The sequence below is a fragment of the Calliphora vicina genome, chromosome 3 (genome assembly GCF_958450345.1).
Source record: "Calliphora vicina chromosome 3, idCalVici1.1, whole genome shotgun sequence".
In the NCBI taxonomy this organism is placed as follows: Eukaryota; Metazoa; Arthropoda; class Insecta; order Diptera; family Calliphoridae; genus Calliphora; species Calliphora vicina.
Genome location: NC_088782.1, coordinates 84,583,938 through 84,609,576, shown reverse-complemented (window position 1 = coordinate 84,609,576; position 25,639 = coordinate 84,583,938). Strand labels below are relative to the sequence as shown.

The window sequence follows — 25,639 nt, the reverse complement described above, 5'->3', positions numbered from 1 at the left end:
TTAATTATTTTTGTTAAAAACGGTCCAAAATTGGGATAATTTCCGCATTTAATAGGCCACAAGTATAAGTTAGTAATAGTTGAAATTAGTTTTATAGATTTTAAAATAGTATAGGATATCATCTTATATTTAAGAAAAAAAAATCCAGACAATGTCCGGTCCTTTTTTATACCCTTCACTATGAGTAGCAAGGGTATATATAAGTTTGTCATTCCGTTTGTAATTTCCACATTTTTCATTTGCGACCCCATAAAGTATATATATTCTGGATCGTTATAGATAGCGTCTGTCCGTCTGCGTGTTGAAATCAACTTTCCGAAGCCCCCAAATAACATACATACATGATTCATATATCAATATATCCGGAATTCTTCCGACTCGGTTGCTATTTAAAATCGAGAAAATCGGCCCACAAAACCAGCACAACCTCGATTTTTTACCTATTTTTGACATATATCTGGATTACTAAGTCATTAATATAGACAATATGGATATCTAATGATAGATATTTCAGAGACCTTTGCATCGACGTATATAAGACCATAGTAAGTTGGACCTGGGCTGAGATATAACCAAAAAAACCAAAACACAATGTATTTTGTTATTGTTTTCCATGACGTCATGCAAGTATATGTATAATAACAAACAAATCTTTATTTGTATGTATGTATGTGTTTTTTTGTCAATCTTCAGCAATGCGAATTTATATACCAGGTGGTGTCGATTCTACAACAAGTACAACATTTACAAAAACCACTTGCAATTTGTTTTTGTTTATGTGGTTTAAGCTGTCAAAGTTTGCCTGTTGTTTTTGTTACTTTTACGTTTGTTGTAGCATTCGCCGCAACAATCACAGGATAATTGACAGCTCAAACATCGAAACAACATTAATCAGCTGTGCTGTCAACACCACCTGGTATATAAATTCGCCTTGAGAGAGAGCTTTTTATAATGTGTTTTCAAAAGAGCAACTCTCTCACGCGTACACAGTACCAGTGTTGCTATATATTTTTTGAAGAAAACTTTTTATTTCTAAGTAGGTACATACTAAAATTACAAAACCCAATTCGTACATATATGTAATCAAACTGAGATAATTTATGTGAATTTAGTGCTGGAGACACTTTCAATATATTCAAATCAATCCCCCCATTTAGTGAATGAATTTGGGGACTATCATTTTGAAATCATCGGTTCAACTTATTGATATCAATTTTCCAAAAAAACTTTTTTTTTTAAATAAAACTTTTTGCGTCTCAAAAACCTTGCTAAAAAGGGAAAACTTGACATATGGTAACACTGCACAGAACACATATTGTACAAAAACAACAACCACGTTGTTTGAGCACGTTGCGTTTGCGCTTATTTCATTTTTGTTGTTGTTTGTTGGTATTGTCAACAAATAATTGAGCAACGCAATCACTCCCAGCAAGGCGAATATATAGAAGGTGACGACAGAACTACAACAGGTACTTTGTTTATGTTAAAAGATAGTCGAACTATCAAAGTTGCCTGTTGTTGTTTTTGCTTTTGGGATTGTTGTATTATTCGCCACAACAATCACAAGTGAATTGACAATTAACTTGTCTAAACAATTCGCCTTGACTCCCATATTGTTATTCTATTTTTTTAGCCGTTTTTAAACATGAAAGAAAATAACAAACATTTCAGAAAAAGCTTTTTGTTCGATTGTTGTGTTTAATTCATTTAATACCCTTCATCATAAGTGGCAAGGCAATATTACATATCCATATGTATATACATATGGATATGTAATATTGTCATTCCGTTTGCAATTTCTATAAAATTTTATGAAATTTCAACAGATTATGTAAACGATTCTATATTGGATTTGTTGTTACGGTTCCATATGTGTTCTCCTATTTTAAGATTTACTTTTAATCTTATATACAGGGATGGAAAATTATATTTTTGTTCCGTATTAAAATAGTATTAAAAAATTACTTTCTTCATCACCAGAGTACTTAAAATTTTAATATTACTGTAGCTTTATGTTGTAAACAGTCGTCTGTTATCGCATAATTGTCTATAGAAAGTGCTGTTGAATACGAGATTTTCTATAGAAAATGCTGTTATAATAGACAAGATTTTTAAAGAAAATGCTGTTTTTCATACGATTTTCTATAGAAAATACTGTTATACACAACATGTCCAAAAAATATAGTTATAGACAAGATTTTCTATAGAAAATTATTTTATTTTCTATAGAAAAATGTTACACTCAAGATTGTCAACAGAAAATATAGTTATACTTAAAATTTTCTACAGCAAATATTGTTATACACAAGATTGTTTATAGAAAATATTGTTCTACACAAGATTTTCTATAGAAAATTTTGTGTAGAACAATTGTTCTACACAATATATTGTTCTAGATATTGTTCTACACAAGATTTTCTATAGAAAATATTGTTATAGACAAGATTTTCTATAGAAAATATTGTTCTACACAAGATTTTCTATAGAAAATATTGTTCTACACAAGATTTTCTATAGAAAATATTGTTCTACACAAGATTTTCTATAGAAAATATTGTTCTACACAAGATTTTCTATAGAAAATATTGTTCTACACAAGATTTTCTATAGAAAATGTTGTTCTACACAAGATTTTCTATAGATTTTCTACACAAGATTTTCTATAGAAAATATTGTTCTACACAAGATTTTCTATAGAAAATATTGTTCTACACAAGATTTTCTATAGAAAATTTTGTGTAGAACAATTGTTCTACACAATGTCGTTCTACACAAGATATTGTTCTACACAAGATTTTCTATAGAAAATATTGTTATAGACAAGATTTTCTATAGAAAATATTGTTCTACACAAGATTTTCTATAGAAAATATTGTTCTACACAAGATTTTCTATAGAAAATGTTGTTCTACACAAGATTTTATATAGAAAATGTTGTTCTACACAAGATTTTCTATAGATTTTCTACACAAGATTTTCTATAGAAAATGTTGTTCTACACAAGATTTTCTATAGAAAATGTTGTTCTACACAAGATTTTCTATAGAAAATGTTGTTCTACACAAGATTTTCTATAGAAAATGTTGTTCTACACAAGATTTTCTATAGAAAATGTTGTTCTACACAAGATTTTCTATAGAAAATGTTGTTCTACACAAGATTTTCTATAGAAAATGTTGTTCTACACAAGATTTTCTATAGAAAATGTTGTTCTACACAAGATTTTCTATAGAAAATGTTGTTCTACACAAGATTTTCTATAGAAAATGTTGTTCTACACAAGATTTTCTATAGAAAATGTTGTTCTACACAAGATTTTCTATAGAAAATGTTGTTCTACACAAGATTTTCTATAGAAAATGTTGTTCTACACAAGATTTTCTATAGAAAATGTTGTTCTACACAAGATTTTCTATAGAAAATGTTGTTCTACACAAGATTTTCTATAGAAAATGTTGTTCTACACAAGATTTTCTATAGAAAATGTTGTTCTACACAAGATTTTCTATAGAAAATGTTGTTCTACACAAGATTTTCTACAGAAAATATTGTTCTACACAAGATTTTCTACAGAAAATATTGTTCTACACAAGATTTTCTACAGAAAATATTGTTATAGACAAGATTTTCTACAGAAAATATTGTTATAGACAAGATTTTCTACAGAAAATATTGTTATAGACAAGATATTCTACAGAAAATATTGTTATAGACAAGATTTTCTACAGAAAATATTATTATAGACAAGATTTTCTACAGATAATATTGTTATAGACAAGATTTTCTACAGAAAATTAGTTCTACACAAGATTTTCTACAGAAAATGTGGTTTAACACAAGATTTTGACCTATATCTGTATTATGGATATCTAATGATAGATATTTCAAAGACCTTTGCAACGACGTATATAAGACCATAGTAAGTTGGACCTACAATGGGTCAAAATCGAAAAAATATTTTTTTACCCATTTTTTTTTCACTAAAGTTAAAAAACAATTTCGAAAAAAAAATTCCAAAAAATTGGAAAAATAAAATTGAATTTGTGTTTACTTAAAAATATTTAAAATTTGTATTTTAAAGTATAATTTGGTGAAGGGTATTTAAGATTCGGCACAGCCGAATATAGCTCTCTTACTTGTTTATTTTCATTTTTGTGTAAAAAATTTGAGAATGCAGAATAATACAAATATTTTAATATATTTTTTATGAAGAAGGTAAAGCGAAACTGTAGTGATGGTCGTTGATTATTACTTTTTTAAACATATATATGGGGCATTTCATGTCAAGTGAACCAACTTTTGAAATCGATGTCTTCCGAAATTTGCACCAAGGTTAGTTCTATTGGATAGTAACTCACACACAATTTTTCAACAAGATCGGTCGAGAACTCTCTGAGTTATAGGGGGTCAAAAGACATTTTGGTCAAACAGGAGTTTTTCTTATCCATGTAACTTATTACCGATTGTTCTTAGCAAAATGTGTCCCAAATAGTTTAGATAGCTCTTTCTTCAATCTTTCGAAAAAGAATATTTAAAAAAAAAAATGAAAAATTTTTAATATTTTTTTTTCCGAAATCAAAAACTTTTTTGACTTTTTTTTTAAAATGGACCTTTTTTTTTCTTAAAATAAAGCTTAGATATTTTCCTTGAACACCTATTTCGTCCTATTTTCCTTGAACACCCACAGATTTTGGGAATCTAAAGGAAAAGAACAAATTGAAACAAATAGAAGTCAATATTCAAGATTATATTGAAATTTCAAGATACTAATTTCACGATCGAGAATCTCCACAGATTACGATAAGTTCTTGCAATTTATACATAACTATTAATTTTAATATAAAACATACATACATATAGATATAAGTTTCATATTTTCACACTTTTTAGAATATAAACATCATAACAGTTTAGTTAAAATATTTTTTTATTATCTACACATTTTTTTATTATTGTAAACGTCACTACGATAACCAATATGATTCGGTCCCCGGTTAATTCTCCAACACGTTCTAATAACATAAATCATTGGTAGGCAAAAAGAGGCATTTAATTTGTGTGCTCTTTTGCGTAAAAAATAAAATATCCACAACAACATCAAGAAACTGAATGAAATGTTTGTATTTTTACGCTCTCTTTTGTTCACATTCGCTCTCTTTTGTTTACATTCGGGTTGTTTGACGAAAATCATCGTAACCTGAACAATATGAACACCTACCATGGACATAAATCCTCAAGTTTCTGGTAATAGTACTAATAGTTCATCTTTAAATGTTACATCTAATAATTTAAATAGCAATGCACAATTAGAAATTTGCGCTACTTCAGTAAAATTACCTCACCCAGAAGCGTGGTTCATTCATGCTGAAACTCAATTTAACACTAAGGGTATAACTAGAGATAATACAATATATGAACACCTTATTGTATCGCTTCCTCAAGATGTAATAGTATCGGTTATTGATGTTATTCAGAATCCACCGGATGCAAATCGTTATTTAAATCTGAAAACAAAACTTCTTGAACGTCACTTGCTTAGTGAACAAAGATATCTTGATAAGCTATTGTCAGATTCCGAAATAGGTGATCGTAAACCTTTGGAATTTTACAGATCTTTGATTCAATTAGCAGGGAATAATATTAATTCTGATTTTGCTAAAAGTTTATGGTTACGAAAATTACCAAGAAATCTTAATATTGCGTTGGTAGGGTCTAATGTTGTCAATATTGAGGATTTGCTTAAATTAGCTGATAATATTTGGGAAGTGACAAATAAGGTAGAATTGTGTACCCTAGAACCCAAAGATTCGGTACAGAGTAATTGCAGGTTAGATAAAACGGTGGATAATTTGGTTAAAATTACATCAGCGATGCTTGATAAGTTTACACAACAATCTACGGAAATAGCTGATGTTAGACAATCTTTTCAAAATAGTCGTTCAAGGACACCATTTAGAAATAGGAGTCGTTCTAGGGGACGTTCATCAAATAGTAAATGGCTTTGTCGTTATCATTATCGGTTTGGTGGCAAAGCTAGAAGATGTGAACAACCATGTTCATATGAAGCATCACAACAGGAAAACTAAATTGTCCTATTATCCAGACGGCTGATAATGGACACAATAATTATACACGCCGCACAGAGGGATGGCTTCATACATTTTTTTGCAAAAATTATAAGGAGTGGTCGTAGAGCGCTAAAATTTGGCACCAAGAATTATATGGACCAAACTAAGAAAAAAAATTTTTTATCAAAATCGACCACGCCTAATAGATTTTTTCTCATAAAATTGTTCCTATCCAAGTAAAAGTCTAGAAATTTGGTATAGTATATATTTTCTGAAACAAAAGAAGAACGTGTGCTAAGGCCCTAATTTTGTAAATCACGTCACAAAGTGATATTTATATGGAAAGCAAAAACAAAATTTCAAAAATTTTAAAAATTTTTTTAAGAATTTGTTTACAAATTCTTAACAGAACAAACGCACCAAAATTCAAGCGTTGGTTTGCCTTTCATAATTTGAAAATTTTGTATATAAAACAAAAACAAATTTTTGAAATTTTGTTTTTGTTTTCCATATAAATATCACTTTGGTGACGTGATTTACAAAATTAGGGCCTAAGTTTTATTAAAATCGGCCATGCCCACCGCATACCGCCCATGCAATCCAAATGCAATACATTTTTGTGCAAAAATTATAAGGAGTGGTCGTAGAGCATTGAAATTGGGCAACGAGAATTATATGGACCAAATTAAGAAAAAAATTTAATTTTATCAAAATCGACCTCGACCAACGCCCACGAAACCCATACATAGATAAGAATTTTTTTGATATTTCGTTTATTATTCGACAACAAATTTTATGAATTCATCCTGTTCCGAAAACTTCCGAAAATTATTTTTTTTTTAAATCGAAACAAGACATTCCCTACTTTCATTTTATTAAAAAAACCGCTTAGGGGAAAGTGGGGCACATTAAAAATAAAATAATTTTTAGAGGCTTATAAATATGGCCATATCTTCTTAACGGTTTGTGATATCCCCATAATTTGTTTTTTGTATTTATGGAGAAATGCTATATTTTTCAAATATGTTAAAGGTAAATGGTATTATTAGGAAAATTATACATAATTAAACCACTGAATTGCGTGAAAATATAAGTAAATTTTTGCTTAACACCCTTGCATGGACTTTACTTCATTTTTTTTAAAAAAAATAAAATTTTTCTTAGAACTATCAGTGTACATTTCATCTTTAAACATTTCTCTACAAAACTGCATCATTTGATTTTTGAAATTAAGTGTTTGAAATTTAAACATTTCTCCACAAAACTGCATCATTTGATTTTTGAAATTAAGTGTTTGAAAAATTGACTTTTTGACACCAAAATCCCTCTGTGCGCCGCACAGTGCACAGTGGTTTAGAAACTTTTTTTTTGGAAATAATTCGGTATCTCGGGAGATACCGAATTTGGAGAAATAATTCGGTATCTGGAGATATTATTACAAAATTTCACATGGTTAGAGCTGAGGTGTTTTTGAGTTGAATTACATTTGTTCACCACGGGTCTCAAAATTTTTAAAAAATCCCCAAAAATTCATTTATCATCCGAATGAGCTGAAATTTAAAATATAAATAGTCCTTGAGAAGATCTACAAAAAATACGCTTACATGTGTAGGTTATCTCCTTCAGTTGAAGAGATATTTAGGTTTATTTATTTTTTGTTTTTTAGATATGGCGGCCCTACGGAGGGTCGAATTTTTTTTCAAAATATCAGCTATATTGGCAATAAAATTCTAAATAAAATTAAAACTTGGTAACAGTTATCTCGTCCGTGTAAAAAGTTACACGCATCCAAAGTTGGAACATGTAAAATGGGCCTAATTTTTTACGATTTTTCCTAAAAAAGTCCCTATATTTTTTCTTTTGTAGAAACAAATTTTCTTTGGGACTATATACAATTTTTATATGTTCCGGAAAGAAAACTTAATGCAAAAGCATGTAAAGTAAAATTGGGCTCACTTAAGCGGACACAGTATCCCCCAGACCTATCCAAACTTGGACAATTTAAAAAAAAATATTTAGGTTTCAGTAAAAAATTCTAAAAAGGCAAAGCACCGATCCTCGAAAAAGTTCCGTATTTGTATAACCCTATATGTTGTTTAAATACTTAGAAAGTTGTTTTACTATCACACGGTAAATAGCGTCAGAGTAGGCACTTTTCTAAAAAAACTCAGTTTTTGGAACACATTTTCCCCGTTTTAGGAATTTCGGTATTTGAAAATAAAATATTTTAAAAATTATAATGTCATTAATTTAAGGACATTTGGATCTAAATTAGTTCCCAATTTTGTTATGATATCTCTAACCGTTAAAATTTTACATTAAATCAAATTTTATATTTTTCTTCATGGAAAATCACCATATTATAATTTTTTTAGTTTTTAATGTAAATGACGTTCAAAAAATTAATTAAATTCTTTAATTTTATTAAAATATGAATCTACAAGTCCTAAGGTTTTTACCGCCTTTGAAAAATTTGAACGTTTTTTCATATATTGCATGCAAAATGTGTATACTTACATATTAAATGTAACTAATGAATTCAAACGTATACTGACCTTAAAGAAAAGTTGGTATAATGCATTTTTCGCAGTAAAAACAAATAATATTTATTGTCGTGTAGGTTAATCTTCATTTAGATATATATTATTTGAACATTTTTATCCTTATATTGTAGGCCATAATATGGGTCCTACCATAAATTAGCAGTAATTGGGCCGGTTTGAATTCTATGTAATGGTTTGTATACGATATTAATTAGAGACACAATTTTTTTATTTTTAAATATGTTTTTTTTTATTTTATTTCAACAATATATTCATTTACATCGAATAGATCTAGTACTTCTTTGAGCTCTTCGTTTTCATATGATAAATTTCTGTCCCTGCTCCATTTCTTTCTAATTGAAGATAGTACAGGATCAGAAGACAACATAAGATAATTTATGAGATCTTCGTTTTGCGACTGCCTGGAACACTTTCTTGTATTAAAAAACAGTATGTGTTTAAAATCGGAATTTCTCGCTTCCTGTGCCTCTTCAGTTAGTTCACTTAGTGGGAGAAGATTCGATTCTATAATCTCACGACCATGTCGAAGAACTTTGTGCACAGTAGGAGTAAGTTCTCTCCATTCATACAAGGAACGTAAAAGGTTAAAGGTTTCTTTGGCATAGGATTCAAATTTATCTCCATTTATATTATTTTTACTGTTTATTGCCGACAGTATAACATGACATCTTCGAAGAAGTTCCTCATTAATTCCAGTTATTGTCGATGTTATTTCGTAATTTTGGAAAAACCTTCTTGCCGTATTCCCATCATTTGTACTGCCGTATCCAATAAGTGGTTTGTCTATATTTAAGCCAGTTATCTCTTTAAACTCTTCTTGAATTCTCCATTTTTCGTTTGCTCTCATTTCCATGAGTTCTTTGTTATTTCTAACCATCTTCGTTTGGTTTCCAGGTATGCTTCTGTATTTTAGATCATATGCAGTTCGATACTTAATTTCGAAGAGAACGGTCGTCTCTAAATAAGTACGGATTAGTTGTTATTAAGAAGCAAATCATAGTTAAAACAAATAACGCAAATAGTATTGATATTGTAATTGTCATCTGTTTTTTTTATTGAACTCGCGCCTGTGACAATTAACTTGCTGTGTTAGCAATACTGCTATGGCCCCAGGGGCCAAATTAAACAATATAAACTTAAAAAAACCCAAAATGAAAAGACAGAAATTGTCCCGACCACTTCCTATTGGTTTGATTTCCGATCTGCCTTCAACTTCAAGTAATCGGTTCAGTGTTTTAGGTGAACGAAATGACATGGAATTAGATCCAGTATCTAATATAAATGCAGAAAAAAGTGGTAAACCTCCTCCATTGGTAGTCGATGAAAAAATTCCTCTCAAGGAACTTCAAGATTTACTCGGAAAAGATTCAATTTATAAACGCACATCTATCGGAACCAAAGTTTTTCCGAAAAATACTGAAAGCTACGAAAAATGCAAAAAGATTTTACTGGATAAGAAGATTGAATTTCATACTTTTAATTCAAAAGAGAATCGTCTGTATACAGTATTTTTATATGGACTCCCAAAAATCAGTACTGAAGATATTAAGAATGATATCCTAGGTTATAATTTAACACCTTCATCCATTACTGAAATAAATACAAAATTCAGTTCTGTCAACAATGCAGTATATAAAGTTCAATTTGCAAGGAAAAATTTTAACCCAAAATCATTAAATAACGTAACTGCAATATGTAATGTAATTGTATCCTGGAAAAAGTACAAACCCAAGAAAAAGGATAATCCAACACAATGTTGGAATTGTCTGATGTATGGTCACGGAGGTGAACATTGTAATCGCCTTTCAGCATGTATGTTATGCGCCAATCAACACCACACCAATGATTGCCCACTACGGAATCAAAATAAAATACCAGCAGTATTCTCTTGTTTCAACTGCAAAAAACATGGCAAAGAGCGCACGGACCACTCTGCAAATGATATCAATTGCCCTTTTCGATCTCTTTATTTGGAAACCAGAGCAAAAGCAACTAGCAAAAATTCACGTAAATACAACAATAGCCAAAACTTACCACAGTACATCAATGCTGATCTCCCCATAAACAATCACAACAACAACAACACTTATCCTAACACCATGTCATATGCAGAGTGCATAAGAGCAGACAACGATCTCTTTAATATAGATGAACTCTTTAGTATTTTTACAACAGCGTTGAGTGATCTGCAAAAATGTACAACAAAAATACAACAAATTCAAGTTGTAATGTCAATGGTAAAGTACGCATATGGTTTACGGTAATTACAATGGCATACAAATTCTTCATTGGAATGCTAATGGCATTACTACATATTCACACTTACTTCAATTTGAAAATTTACTTGAAAGAGAAGATATTCACATAGCATCTCTAAACGAAACACATCTTAATGAAAACCATAAAACCTATTTCAGAAATTATTTAATATACAGAAATGATAGACAAGATTCAAGAGGGGGTGGGGTAGCTCTAGTTGTCCGCAGATCTGTCAAACATAAAGTACTACCTATAGCAAACACACTGGGAATAGAAAACCTTTCAATAGAAACTGAAATAAACAGAAGAAAGGTTATCATTTTTACAGCATACTCGCCAAAATATAAAAGGAGCTTTGCCAACGATATTTTAAAATTAACATCATCAAATGAAGATTTTATAATATTAGGAGATTTTAATGCAAAACATTCTTCATGGCACTGCATAAACAACAACACCGCAGGCAATATTCTATTTAACCTTGAACAAACAAACAACTTTTTTATATATTATCCTAACAGTCCAACATTCTTCCCATATCAAAGAAATCGAAATAGTTCAGTTATTGACTTGGTTTTAAGCAATAGTACATTAAATATTAATTTGGATGTTCTTGAATATGACATTCCGTCAGATCACAGACCTATTGTGTGTAAAATCCAAAATGCAACTACATGTGAATTAGATATAAGTTATTATGATTACAAACATACGGATTGGATGGCATTCCGAAATATTATTAACAATAGAATCAACATAAATACGGACATTTACAGCTCAAAAACCTCTATTGACCTAGAAATTGAGAAATTCGTTCGAATAATATTAGAAGCACGAAATCACTGTACCCCTAAATTGAGTTTCTTTGGTAAAACAAGCTTACCTGTAGATGTCGTTAATCTAATAAAAACACGTAGAACTTTTAAAAGAAGAAGTCAGCGGACATCAATATTATCTGAAGTTAATTTCTACGTACAATGTGTGAAGTTCCTAACCTCTATGATCAACAAGGAAATAAATATTTATCGTAATGAAAAATGGAAAAATATGCTGTCAAAATTAAGGCCGGGTGATAAATCCTTTTGGAAAATAAGCCGATGCTTAAGAGGTAAACAAAATATAAAAATCCCACATTTTACTGAAGGAAATTCAAAAATTAATACAGATATTGGTAAAGCACAAATGCTGTCCGAAACATTTGCTGCCTCAAATAATCTTACATCTGCATATAAACACTCAATTGATAAAATTGTTAACTACAAGGTCAATAGATTTAAGTCAACAATATATTCGGAGGATTTAAATTTGGTATCTATTTCGGAAATTAACTCAATAATCGCAACGCTTAAAGCTTCAAAATCTCCTGGACTAGATGATGTTTCGAATAATTTAATTAAAAATTTACCTATAAAGGCCAGACAGTTATTAATGATTATTTTTAATAGCAGCTTAAAAATTAACTACTTTCCAAAACATTTCAAAAAAGCTAAAATTATTGCGATTTGTAAACCGAGTAAACCTAAGCACAATCCTAGTAGTTATAGACCTATAAGTTTATTAAGTAACTTAGGAAAATTATACGAAAAGGTTATTCAAAATCGTATCTGGAGTTTTATTGAAAATACGTCAATAATAGCTAAACAGCAATTTGGGTTCAAAAAACAACACAGTGCAGTACACCAAGTTAATCGCATTACAAACATAATAAAGTCTAATAAACGAAAGAAACAATCTACAGGTCTGATAATTTTAGACATAGAAAAAGCATTTGATACTGTTTGGCACAACGGATTAATATATAAATTGCTCCAGGCTAATATTCCTAAATATTTGTGCATGATTATAGCTGATTTTCTTACGGAAAGAACATTTGTAGTTGCTGTGAATAGTACATTATCCTCCCCCAAATTAATCACAGCAGGCTTACCACAAGGTTCAATATTATCTCCTATATTGTACTCAATTTATACTTCAGATTTTTCTCCACCCTCGTACTTGAATGTTGCATACTATGCAGATGATACCGCCCTCATAACGTCTAGCAAACTCACGAAGGCACTACTAACTAAAATGGAAAAAGGATTTGATGCTTGTAGAAAATATTTTTATAAGTGGAAAATAAAAATAAATCCTAATAAAACACAGGCAATTATATTTCCCTACAACAATTCTCCCAAAAGACTACCAAACCGTCAGTTACGATTTCAAAATGAGAGCCTTATTATTCAAAATGATGTTAAATATCTTGGCATGTGCCTCGACAAGAAACTTAATTTTGTAAAACACATCGAAGAAATTTGCAAAAAATCTCTTAAAACTATCAGAGCTTTGTTGCCAATACTAAGTAACCGCTCAACACTTAACGCAAAAAACAAAAATTTAATATTTAAAAGTGTGATTAGACCAACCTTGACATATGCAAGTCCCATTTGGTATAAAGCTGCAAAAACTCATCTCAGAAAACTTCAGATAATTCAAAACAAATGTCTAAAGATCATAAATAACAAACATTGGAGATACTCTACGCAACTTCTTCACATCGAAACGGGTTATGAACTAATTGTTGATTTCATAAAAAGACTAAACAGTAAATATTATACAAACATAGCAAATTCTTCTTATCAACTGATAAGGGAATGTAGAGAATCGGCTTGAGTGCACCTTAAAACATAATTCACCAAATCGAAAATGATATGTATATAATTTATTATCTTATGATAATTCTATTGTATACATATATATTTTCTAAATATATTTGTAATTTTTTTTTATCATATAAAGGTTTTCCTATTTTTCCTTTAAGTAATGTTATAAAGTAGAAAATAACTGTTAAGATCAACCAAAAATATAATTCGTTGTAGTATATAAATAAAATCTCGAAAACTGTAAATATATATATAAATAAAACTGTAAATAAAGATGATGATTTAAAAATGAAAAAAAAAAAATGAAAATGAGATCATATGCAATGTGAAGCATGTGTTCTAAAAAGAATGTCTGCTATTTGTGTTGCTTCTGCAGGTTGTTTATTTCTTCTCAATACTTCTTTAAAAGAATCCTTGACTTCAGCATCCGAATGGTAATATATCTGATAGCCTCATTTTTTTAGATTTGTCTCCCAGGTCTTCGTATGATTTACAGGGGCTCCTGCATTAGTTGTTTTTATTTCAATAAAACATTCTAACCAAGTAGCAAATTTGGATTGAAATCTTCGTATATTGTAGTTAACAGACTTCACCTTCAACTCAAATAGCTTGATGAAATTATTTACTTTATATACTTCGGTATTAATAATTTTCGATTGGTTTTCAATTTCAACATATTGAATTATCGTTTGTATTTTTTCGGCTCTCAAGGTTTTCGGAGTCTCCCACAAAACGCAGCAAAGTACTTTATGTTGCTTATGTACTTATGTTCCATATAACTAAATAGGGAATTGTAGGGGCATAATGTGTAGCCTACCTAACACCTAAAAGTGCCCACTGTGACACCTCACACCTGTAGTTTATGTAATAAATGCAACCTTTATTCTACCTAATAAACTAATTTATTGTAGGTAAAAAATAGGTTCCATTACTACTCACTGTAAATTTTAGAAATTATGATAGTTACATTTAAAAAAAATAAAAATCGTGTTCAATAAATTGTATAACTCTGCAAAAACAATTTACATAGAATACACACTGGCCCAAATACTATATTATGGTCTACAATATAAGGATAAAAATGTTCAAATAATATATCTAAATGAAGATTAACCTACACGAAAATAAATATTATTTGTTTTTACTGCGAAAAATGCATTATACCAACATTTCTTTAAGGTCAGTATACGTTTGAATTCATTAGTTACATTTAATATGTAAGTATACACATTTTGCATGCAATATATGAAAAAAAGATCAAATTTTTCAAAGGCGGCAAGGTTTGTGGAGCTTCTGAGTAGTAGATATATGCTTTTTATATAAGTATTTGATATTGGTAAAAACCTTAGGACTTGTAGATTCATATTTTAATAAAATTAAAGAATTTAATTAATTTGAACGTCATTTACCTTAAAAACTAAAAAAAATATAATATGGTGACTTTCCATGAAGAAAAATATAAAATTTGATTTAATGTAAAATTTTAACGGTTAAAGATATCATAACAAAATTGGGAACTAATTTAGATCCAAATGTCCTTAAACTAATGACATTATAATTTTTGACATTTTTTATTTTCAAATACCGAAATTCCTAAAACGGGGAAAATGTGTTCCAAAAACTGAGTTTTTTTTAGAAAAGTGCCTACTGTGACGCTATTTACCGTGTGATAGTAAAACAACTTTCTAAGTATTTAAACAACATATAGGGTTATACAAATACGGAACTTTTTCGAGGATCGGTGCTTTGCCTTTTTAGAATTTTTTACTGAAACCTAAATATTTTTTTCAAAATTGTCCAAGTTTGGATAGGTCTGGGGGATACTGTGTCCGCTTAAGTGAGCCCAATTTTACTTTACATGCTTGTGCATTAAGTTTTCTTTCCGGAACATATAAAAATTGTATATAGTCCCAAAGAAAATTTGTTTCTACAAAAGAAAAAATATAGGGACTTTTTTAGGAAAAATCGTAAAAATTAGGCCCATTTTACATGTTCCAACTTTGGATGCCAAGTTTTTTATTTTATTTAGAATTTTATTGCCAATATAGCTGATATTTTGAAAAAAAATATATCTAAAAAACAAAAAAAAATCGAGCAAAATTAAAAAAAACAAGTAAGAGTGCTATATTCGGCTGTGCCGAATCTTATATACCCTTCACCAAATTATACTTCAAAATTTTAAATATTTTTAGGTAAACAAAATTTAATTTTTTTTTAGTTGTTTTTTTCATTTTTTGAAAAAAAATTTATTTTAATTTTTTTAAATTTAAATTTTTTTTTTTTAAATTTAAAATTTCTTTTTTTTTAAATTTTAAAATTTTTTTTTTGGTTTTTTAAATTTTTTTTTTTTGAAAAAAAAATTCGGGTTAAACATTTTTTTTCCCGATTTTGACCCATTGTAGGTCCAACTTGATATGGTCTTATATACGTCGTTGCAAATGTCTTTGAAATATCTATCATTAGATATCCATATTGTCTATATTAATGTCTTAGTAATCCAGATATAGGCCAAAAATTGGTCAAAAATCGAGGTTGTCTTGGTTTTTTCCTCATATCTCAGCCATTTGTGGACCGATTTTGCTGATTTTAAATAGCAAAATTCTCGAAAGCATGTCTGACAGAATTATTGAAGATTTGGATCCCGAAGATATCTGGGGTCTTCAGAAAACTGATTTCAACAGACAGACAGACAGACAGACAGACAGACAGACAGACAGACAGACAGACAGACAGACAGACAGACAGACAGACAGACAGACAGACAGACAGACAGACAGACAGACAGACAGACAGACAGACAGACAGACAGACAGACGGACATGGCTTAATCGACTCCGCTATCTATAAGGATCCAGAATATATATACTTTATAGGGTCGGAAATGAAAAATGTAGAAATTACAAACGGAATGACAAATTTATATATACCCTTCGCACGAAGGTGAAGGGTATAAAAAAATAAATAAACCTAAATATCTCTTCAACTGAAGGAGATAACCTACACATGTAAGCGTATTTTTTGTAGATCTTCTCAAGGACTATTTATATTTTAAAGTTCAGCTAATTCGGATGATAAATGAATTTTTGGGGATTTTTTTAAAAATTTTGAGATCCGAGGTGACCAACTTTGAGGGGGCACAAACTGGCCCGTATTACCCCTAGGAAGCTGAACAAATGTAATTCAACTCAAAAACACCTCAGCTCTAACCGTGTGAAATTTTGTAATAATATCTCCAATAGTTCCCGAGATACCGAATTATTTCCAAAAAAAGTTTCTAAACCACTGTGTGCAGTTACAGAACACATGTATGTACACTAGGTGGGTCAATTTGTATGGAGCCAAAAAAATGCAACAAGCGGTTATCAAAATCGTAATCTACGATGAATTCTAAGAATGTATGCCGAAGAAACCATGTGTCTAAAATCAAAATGGAGCTTCCCATTTTTAACGCGAAAATTTTCCTTTCGTATTTTATATTTTTGTTTAAATATGCTAACATTTTATTAAGCGTTTTAAGAAACTTGACTATGTTTGGGATTGTTCGAAAGGAAAGAATGAAAAAGATGAATCTTTGCAAATGGAGGAGATTATCAATAAACTACATCCGAGGATGGTTACAAAATCTCATATTGTGGTTGCGAGAACCTAAAACCGATATTTTGGGTCACATTGGGGGAAATGAAAATTAAAAAAAGGTGCAAATAAACTTGTGAGTTGTAAACCAATAATCCGATTTTAATAAAATTTCCCACGACTATAGAGGAGGTGTTGTTAGGCTTATGTTTTGAATTTGGACTTTCAACACTAAGGTGGGGCGGAGTCTCAAGAACCCAAATTGGGGTGTATCGGTATATGACAAATTAAAAATGATGCAAAATTTTTGTTCTCTATCCGTTACGACAATGATACATTAATCTTTTTGGAAACCGTTACTACAATGTTTAATATTCCGAAGTCTTCCAAACCAGTTTCGAACCAATTAAGAAACATTGTGGACACTCTTTCAGCTCTGTATATTTCGTTGAAGTAACTTGGTTCATACCAGCAAATATGTGATGCATTCATAATTCATCTGGCTATAAACAAGGTTGACCACCAAACAAAGCAGAAATGGGATGAATTCATCGATTACACAAAATTACCGTCTTGGTCAGAGTGCCGCTCAATGTTGGACAGACGTAGTCAACAATTGGATGCACAGCGTAGAAGTGCTACAAAGGAACAACAAGCATCCAATTCAAAGAATCATTCTCATAATGATTCGAATACAAAACAACATTCTTTCACCACAAAAAATATGGCCCAATCGCCTGTATGCCATCATTGATCAAAACAGGACCATTATATTACGACATGTCAACGTTTTATAGTTTTGGATGTAGATCAACGCATTGACCATGCCAAAAAAACTAAATTTATGTCTTAATTGCTTGTCAAAGGTGCATATCTACTCTCAATGTCCTTCACGCTATTCTTGTCGGTTTTGCAAACAACGTCATCACTCGCTTTTGCATAAGCAACCTGACGAAGAAGTTCCCTCAACAAGTTCTGAAGTCGCTCATGGGACCTTTCAACAAAATGCGAAGCCTAGAGAGAGCAAAGTAATGTTGGCAACTGCATTGGAATTAGTTCGTGACTCTGAAGGAAAGTACCATTGGGCAAGAGCGCTTTTGGATTCATGTTCTCAAGTCAATTTTATCTAATGCATTCAATTTAAAGAAATCTAATAACACTGTCGATGTTGTGGGAATTGGCTCACGTGGTGTAAAAGTGCCATATAAAACTCGGACCGCCATAAGATCACCATTAAATAATTTTGAATTGTCACTTGAATTTTTAATCTCTCGTTCCATAACTGGCTACCACCCTGATGAGAATATGTCAATACATGACTTTAAGTTGCCCTCTAACATAGAGCTAGCAGATCCAGAGTTTTATCGTCGAAAAGGTTTTATTTTAAAAGGAAAAGGAGTTATTTTTCTCAATTCTGTCTGTGGGTCAAATTCGCCCAATTTCTTAAGGAGTATGAGGAGATGGGCCACATGACTCAAATAAACCCACACGTGTCTCAACCACACTATTTTATACCGCACCACTGCGTTTTAAAACCAGAAAGTGTCTCAACAAAACTGCGGGTAGTTCTTGATGCGTCGTGCAGATCATCATCACAGCTTTCACTCAACGAGATCATGATGGTAGGCCCAACTATACAAAACACTTTACTAATAACTTTATTGCGTTTCAGATGTCATCAATATGGGTTAACTGCTGACATTGTCAAAATGTACAGGTAGGTTTTAATACATCCGGAGGATAGAAATTTACAACTCATCTTGTAGCGCGATGACTATTCCAAGCTCTTGAACATGTACGTTCTCAATACCGTAACTTATGGCACTGCATCGGCTCCTTATCTTGCCATTCGAAGTTTACATTATGCGGCAGAGCGTTACCCTGAGGGTCATGAAGTTGGCAAGGCAGTCATTACTAATGATTTATATGTGGACGACATGATAACTGGCGCAAACGACCTAGCCACATTACATCTTATTAAAGGTGAGGTAACATATATTTTGAATCATGCCGAATTCAACAACAATTGAGATCCATGGATTCACCGATGCATCTATTAAGGCTTATGGCTGCTGTCTTTATTTCGTTTGTAAGGACTCACACGACAATGTTTCAGTAAATCTGTTGGCATCCAAATCTCGCGTGGCTCCGATTAAAACTAGTACATTACCCAGATTGGAGCTATGTGGAGCCCATTTACTTGCTAAATTTTGGAACCAAATCAAACAATATTTTAAATATACTATATCAAAGGTCTACTTCTGGTGTGACTCACAAGTTACCCTACATTGGATAAGAAGTCATTCGTCGTTACTCTCAACCTTTGTCGGACATTTCTTTGCGTTACGTTCCTGCAGATCAAAATCCGGCAGATTTAGTATCCAGAGACTGCACTGTATCTCAATTATGTGACTCGAATTGGCTCCATGGTCCAACATTTCTATGTAAACCTAATTCTGCAGAATATATGTACATGTATGCAGGGTTTACAATTGCTACTATATTAGCCGTCAATTGCAGTAAATATACATTTTTATCATCTGCATACTAAAAATATAGTTACTATTATAATTTTGTATAACTCTGCTAATATAAATTGCTGTTACTATTCATATATTACTATACAAATTGCAATGTTAGTTTGCAATTTCTAGTAGCAGATACAACCAGTTGTCAACTCGTTATTGTAGCACAACAACCAAAATATATATTCGTGCTACAGTAGCATACACACTTTTTTGCCGAACTAATATTGCGCGTCAGCATTCGTTTTTGTTTTGTTGTGCTAGCAATTTTCTCTGGCAGCAATTTACATTTCTTTGGTTGCTCTGCTATAGTTGCATTGATATTTCTTGTTTTTTGGCTATTAGGATGCTGCTAGTTATTTTATTGTCAAGTATGTAATACGAAATAACGATTATTCATTAGTGTAAATATTTTTGAATATAATTGAGATATTGACTTGAATTTTTTTGTAAGACCAAAAATTAACATATCTAAACTAAAAAAATGTTCGGAATAAATGTGGATCAAATTGTTCCTAATATGTATCTTAGACATGCCCTTAAAAATAGATTTGCTTTGGATGGGTCTTATTTTGTTCGTTAGTAGCTAAAACTTAAAACAAATTTAAAAAACGTTAAAATTTTCATTGAGTTTTGTTAATAAATAATGATTTTATTACATATTACATATTTATTGAGTTTCTAAAACTAAAATTTGTATCAACATTTTAATAGGATAGCAAATACATGCCCTTAAAAATAGATTTGCTTTGGATGGGTCTTATTTTGTTCAATAGCAGCTAAAACTAACTACTGCAAAATTTAAGTGCAATCGGATTACTTGAACACGTGCCGGAAATCGATTGAATGTTGTAAAATTGGGTAAATAATGGTACCTTTTTCGATATCTTAAAAAAATTTGATATTTATATACTGGTTTTTAAACATTTTCAATAAACAAGGTATAAAACATGAACATCGAGTTAGAGATAACCAAGTTATTAGCATTTCCCTACGTCATATATTCAAGAAAAGCGACATTTTTGTATTATTTGCTTACTGTATGCAAGAGTTATGTAAACAACTATGTCAACAATAGAAATGCGAGTAAAATTTGAGTAAACTAGCACTTTTTGCTCAATATTTGGTCAGATAAAACTCGTATAACTTTGTTATTTTTCATTCGAAATTATTGTTTTATACCTTGTTAGAAAGATAATTTTCTCTAGAAGCTTAGGTGTATTGCAAATGTTTAAAAAACAGTATTTAAATAGGAATTTTTTTTAAGATATCGGAAAAAGTACCATTATTTACCCAATTTTACAACTTTCAATCGATTTCCGGCACGTGTTCTAGTAATCCGATTGCACTTAAATTTTGCAGTAGTTAGTTTTAGCTGCTATTGAACAAAGTAAGACCCATCCAAAGCAAATCTATTTTTTAAGGGCATGTATTTGCTATCCTATTAAAATGTTGATACAAATTTAAGTTTTAGAAACTCAATAAATATGTAATATGTAATAAAATCATTATTTATTAACAAAACTCAATGAAAATTTTAACGTTTTTTAAATTTGTCATTCCAAATTACAAAGTGTAAAAAACTTATCAAAAGGACAAAAGGAATCCCACAATTCCTAAAAATTTAAGCGAAAATCCCAAAAATGGTATTTTTACAATTTTAACCATAGGGTCTACATTTCCTTCGGGACTGGGAAACTACTTTGGGGATAAATAGGGAACACATCAGGGTTCCTAAAGCAGCTTTCCGTTTTTTGATCCCAGCTTTGGGATTTTAGAACATGTGGCCCAAAGTTGAAATTTTGATAAAAAATTGGTCAAAATCCGAAGGACGTAGGGGACATGTTCGAAAAATAGGACATGTTTTTTATACCAAAATGATCTCTGTAAAGCTACCTTGCAGAAAAACATAAAATTGGTATATGTTCTTAAAGAATGTTTTTTTTAAATAAAAAATCAGTTAATTCACCTTTTCGTCCAAAAAACAGCAAAAATCTACTATTTTTGAATTCTTAAATTGAAAATCGTTTATTTTTGGATCTATAATCGATATTACTCTGAAATTTTTTGTATATTACTGATAATTTAGTTGTCTAACTAACAAAAAAAATTCGAGCCCGTTCGGTACAAAAGTACGACCTATATTTTTAAAAAAGCGGACCAAGGTATGGCAAAATTCTAAAATTTAAATTTTGAAATGCTTATAACTCGGAAATTATAAGAGATAAATAGCACACGCAAGCATGTTTTTCCAATACCTAGGCGAGCGCTTTCTAAACGTATAAAACTCATTGAAATCGAATGGGAAACAAAAAAATGGCACGTGTTTAAAAATTTTACATGCCGAAGGTACCCTACTTTGAGCCCCCATAGCGTCTCACTTGGGGAATTTGTAGGTCCCATTTTAATAATTTAAACTCGAGTATTCCTTGGCTACGCCTGCGTCAAATTTTATCCTGATCGGATCAGCCGTTTAGAAATGCCAGATTTATTTCCAAAAAATTTTGATTCTGCCCAACTGTGCATTGGGTATGTTTACTGATATGTTGTTATACACTTAAGCTACGTACACACGGTTGTCAGATTTTACAATGTTGTCAGATCTGGCAATGTGCTCGCAATGTACTGACAATGAAATATTATTACCAAAAGGTAAATTGTCAGTTTAGACGATTGTAAGAAAACCTTACAATTTCATTGTCAGACAATTGTCAAACAATAAATGTATATGCCAACAAAAATTGTCAGTTCACACGGTTGTCAGATTGTTGTATGGCAAAGGTAACCAGATCTCTTGTTAGACATTGTCAGAAGAAAATTCAAATCTTTTTACAAACAATATTAATTGTCATCTGTGTGTATTTATTAAAAAGTTGGAAATTTAAAGTATTATTATGGAACAGAAAAAAGCCATTGCATGACGGATGAAGGCAAAATAGCAAAAAATCGTCGCAAAGTTTGGGTAAAGGATTGGGTACTTCGCCATCAGTAGGAAGGATTTTACGCTACATTGCTCATCCACTTGCGAACTGACGAGCCGGAGTTGTATCATAATTTATTGCGAATGGTCTCCGAACAATTTGATCAATTTTGGCGATTTTTTTTTAAATGTGTGCCGACTAAATAATACAGCACAACATAGAAGTGTGGACTTGATCATACTATTTCAACAAACAATCTTTGTTTTAGAGTAAAAAAATAGTAAAAACGAATGTGCTATTTAGAGGGACAGACACGTTCATAATGCATCGATATGTTCACAAGAGTTATTCAGATTTAACGTAGCTACAACATTACTCAATATTGTTAGTGACAAATTAGGAGTCCCTGGAAGTTATTCTAAAAAAAGTAAAAAAAAAAATTGTTCTTCCTATATTTTTTTCAAAAAAAGTGCACGAAAAATCTATTTTTTGGAAAAAAAATGTTAACAAAATTTGTTTGGCGGACTCTTAGCTATATTATTGCCATATAAAGTTAAGCGGTATTACCAATTCTGAATTAGCTTTTGGCCAAAAATTAATGACACCATTTTTTGAGAGCCCACTGATTTTCAAAATCTTTGGCCCATAAAAACAAAAATTGGTCACCAAAATGGACAAACTGAGTATAGGGTCATGATCGTGTGTTTTTGGCACTGACAATGATGCCATTGTCAGATGCATAAACTTCCCACATATGACAATAAAAAGTTTCTGACAATGATCTTACAATGATCTGGCAATGGCAACGTAAGGTGTTTACACGATTGTCAGATGTCTGATAATATTATTGTCCTACAATGTACTGACAATACTTTTTCTGACAACGTTGTAAGACAAAAATTGTAAGTTTACACGGTTGTTAGACATTTTCTGAAAATTTGTCTGACAATATTGTAAGATCTGACAACCGTGTGTACGTAGCTTTAGCAATAACAGCAACTAATAGCATCTATTGAAGAAATGTCAATTGTGCTATAGCACGATACGTAATACGAACGAACAGTATGAATATTTATATTAGTTGATTGTGATGAAATGATATAATTTCATATTTATTGCATAGCCAAATATAAGAAATATGTTGCTAGAGCTGAATATCGAAACCCTGCATGTATGTACGCACATTTATATGTGTAACAATAAACAATTGTACAAACATATGTATTAAGGTGGACCCCCAATGTATGAAAAAATTTAAAACTCATCTGTTTCAAAAACGAAGGGCAGTTTTTTGTGAGGTTAGGATAAAAAAAAATCTGAAAAAAATTTCAGCTCGATCGGTTAAAAATTGGCGTGCCGCACGGGGGTCAAAGTTCGTGAGAACGAAATTGGTGGTAAATGGATAGAAAAAGGTGCATAACTACTCAGGAGTCACCCCTAGGTAGGTAAAATGTATGAGCAACCCCCATTATTTTCGTATCCCCAATATTTTTCTAGAACAAACATACCCCCTATCTCCAACCGTTCAGGGGGTCCCCATACAAAAAAACAGAATTTTCACGAAAATTTTCCAAATTAAAAATTAATGGAATTACACAAAGTATAAATATGTTCTAAACTTCATTTCGTGAATTACTCTTCACATTTTACTAACATTAATTAAACATCCATTTCTATTGTCAAAGAACGCAAAAAAGTGAATAGACCAATTGGCTTGTTCATTGAGTTTTATTTTATTTAGCAATGTAATCATAAAATGCCCCTTTAATAATGAGCGGTTGTACCTAAGACAGGTAATATTTAAAATTTTTAAAAACATTACATTTTTAATTCCATGAAAATTATTTTTGTTTTATGGCTTATATTCCACGTATTAATTTTTAAGTAATAATATAACAGGTAATATTACTAAATATTGTCAAATTTTCCAAACAACATTGAAAAACCCATTGATGTACTTTCGTGTTTATTATTTCGACCTGATATATAAATTTAAATTTCAGTTATATTTTTATTGGTTTTTTACGAAGATTATATATAGGTAAAAATATATTCAATGAATTTTAAAAACTTACCTAAATTCATTGAGAAACATTTGCATAACATTTTTTAAAATATACACCTTATTTTATGTACATAAAAGTATTGACCTTTTAGTTGTTCTATGACTTTTATAAATAAAACATACAAACTGTGACAAAAAATTAAAAAATAACTGTAATTTTAAAGTAAATTTATGAACTGTGAAAGTGAATAATTCTTCATTTAAATTAAAACTAACAGTAGTTCTGGAAAAAGTGAGTACAAAGAAATAAAACAATTAAAACTAAAACCTAAAAACTAAATTTTTCAATAGAACAGGTTCGCATTTGAATTGCAATGGCATCATCAACGACAAAAATTAATTTGAGATCGCAACAGCATAACATTTATTTGATTGAATATGTTATTCCGCAGCTGTTGGGATCAAAATTGCCGTCTAAAAAAGAAGTTCTTGGTGTATTTTTTTTCACACTCGTACACTAAAATTGGAAGTGCGAAAAAGTACAACAATGGCTGCAAACGAAGTGCTCCTTTTCTGGAATAAAGCACGAATTCCGACCCGAGACAAGTCTTTGGACATAAAGCAAATTGAGAAGCTGTACCAGAAGTGGAGGAAATTGAACAAGAGCTCAACAAGAGGAGGAACGTCGCATAAAGTAAAAGAGGATAAGTTTGTCGAAGAATTAGACGATCTCTTCGATATTGCTCATGTTAATGCACTCACCACGATTAAAATAGAGGAGGATAAAAAGTTTTTGCTTGCACAGAGGAAAAAAGGTCGCCCAGGCAGCATGATTGGAATTGACATGGCTCTTGTAGGCATTGAAAAACGAAAATTGGAACGAGAAGAGGCAGATGAACGGCGATTACGAGCAACTACTAAAAGTAATACCTTAGCAATGGGTACAGTGCAATTCACATCATCTACCGAATCGTCAGACAATGTTGGCGCTGGTGGAATGGAATTGGAAGTGGACGCTCTACCGTCGGCTTCGGAAGTTGTTGAAAGAGGAACACAGTTATTTATCAATGAACGGATCG

General features: G+C 30.9%; 2 protein-coding genes across 2 annotated transcripts in view; one reads left to right on the top strand and one right to left on the bottom strand.

Annotated features, from left to right (window-relative positions):
* The window catches only part of Nca (neurocalcin homolog), a 705,950-nt gene that overhangs the window by 317,646 nt on the left and 362,665 nt on the right, over window positions 1-25,639 (bottom strand). The window lies entirely within an intron of this gene.
* Window positions 5,220-6,086, top strand: LOC135955584 (uncharacterized). The gene has a single exon (XM_065505938.1). The coding sequence runs from the start codon at window positions 5,220-5,222 to the stop codon at window positions 6,084-6,086; it is 867 nt and encodes a 288-aa protein (XP_065362010.1).

What these genes read in the sequence shown, in the direction of transcription:
- LOC135955584 (XM_065505938.1), top strand. Translation starts at nt 5,220, where the DNA reads ATGGACATAAATCCTCAAGTTTCTGGTAATAGTACTAATAGTTCATCT.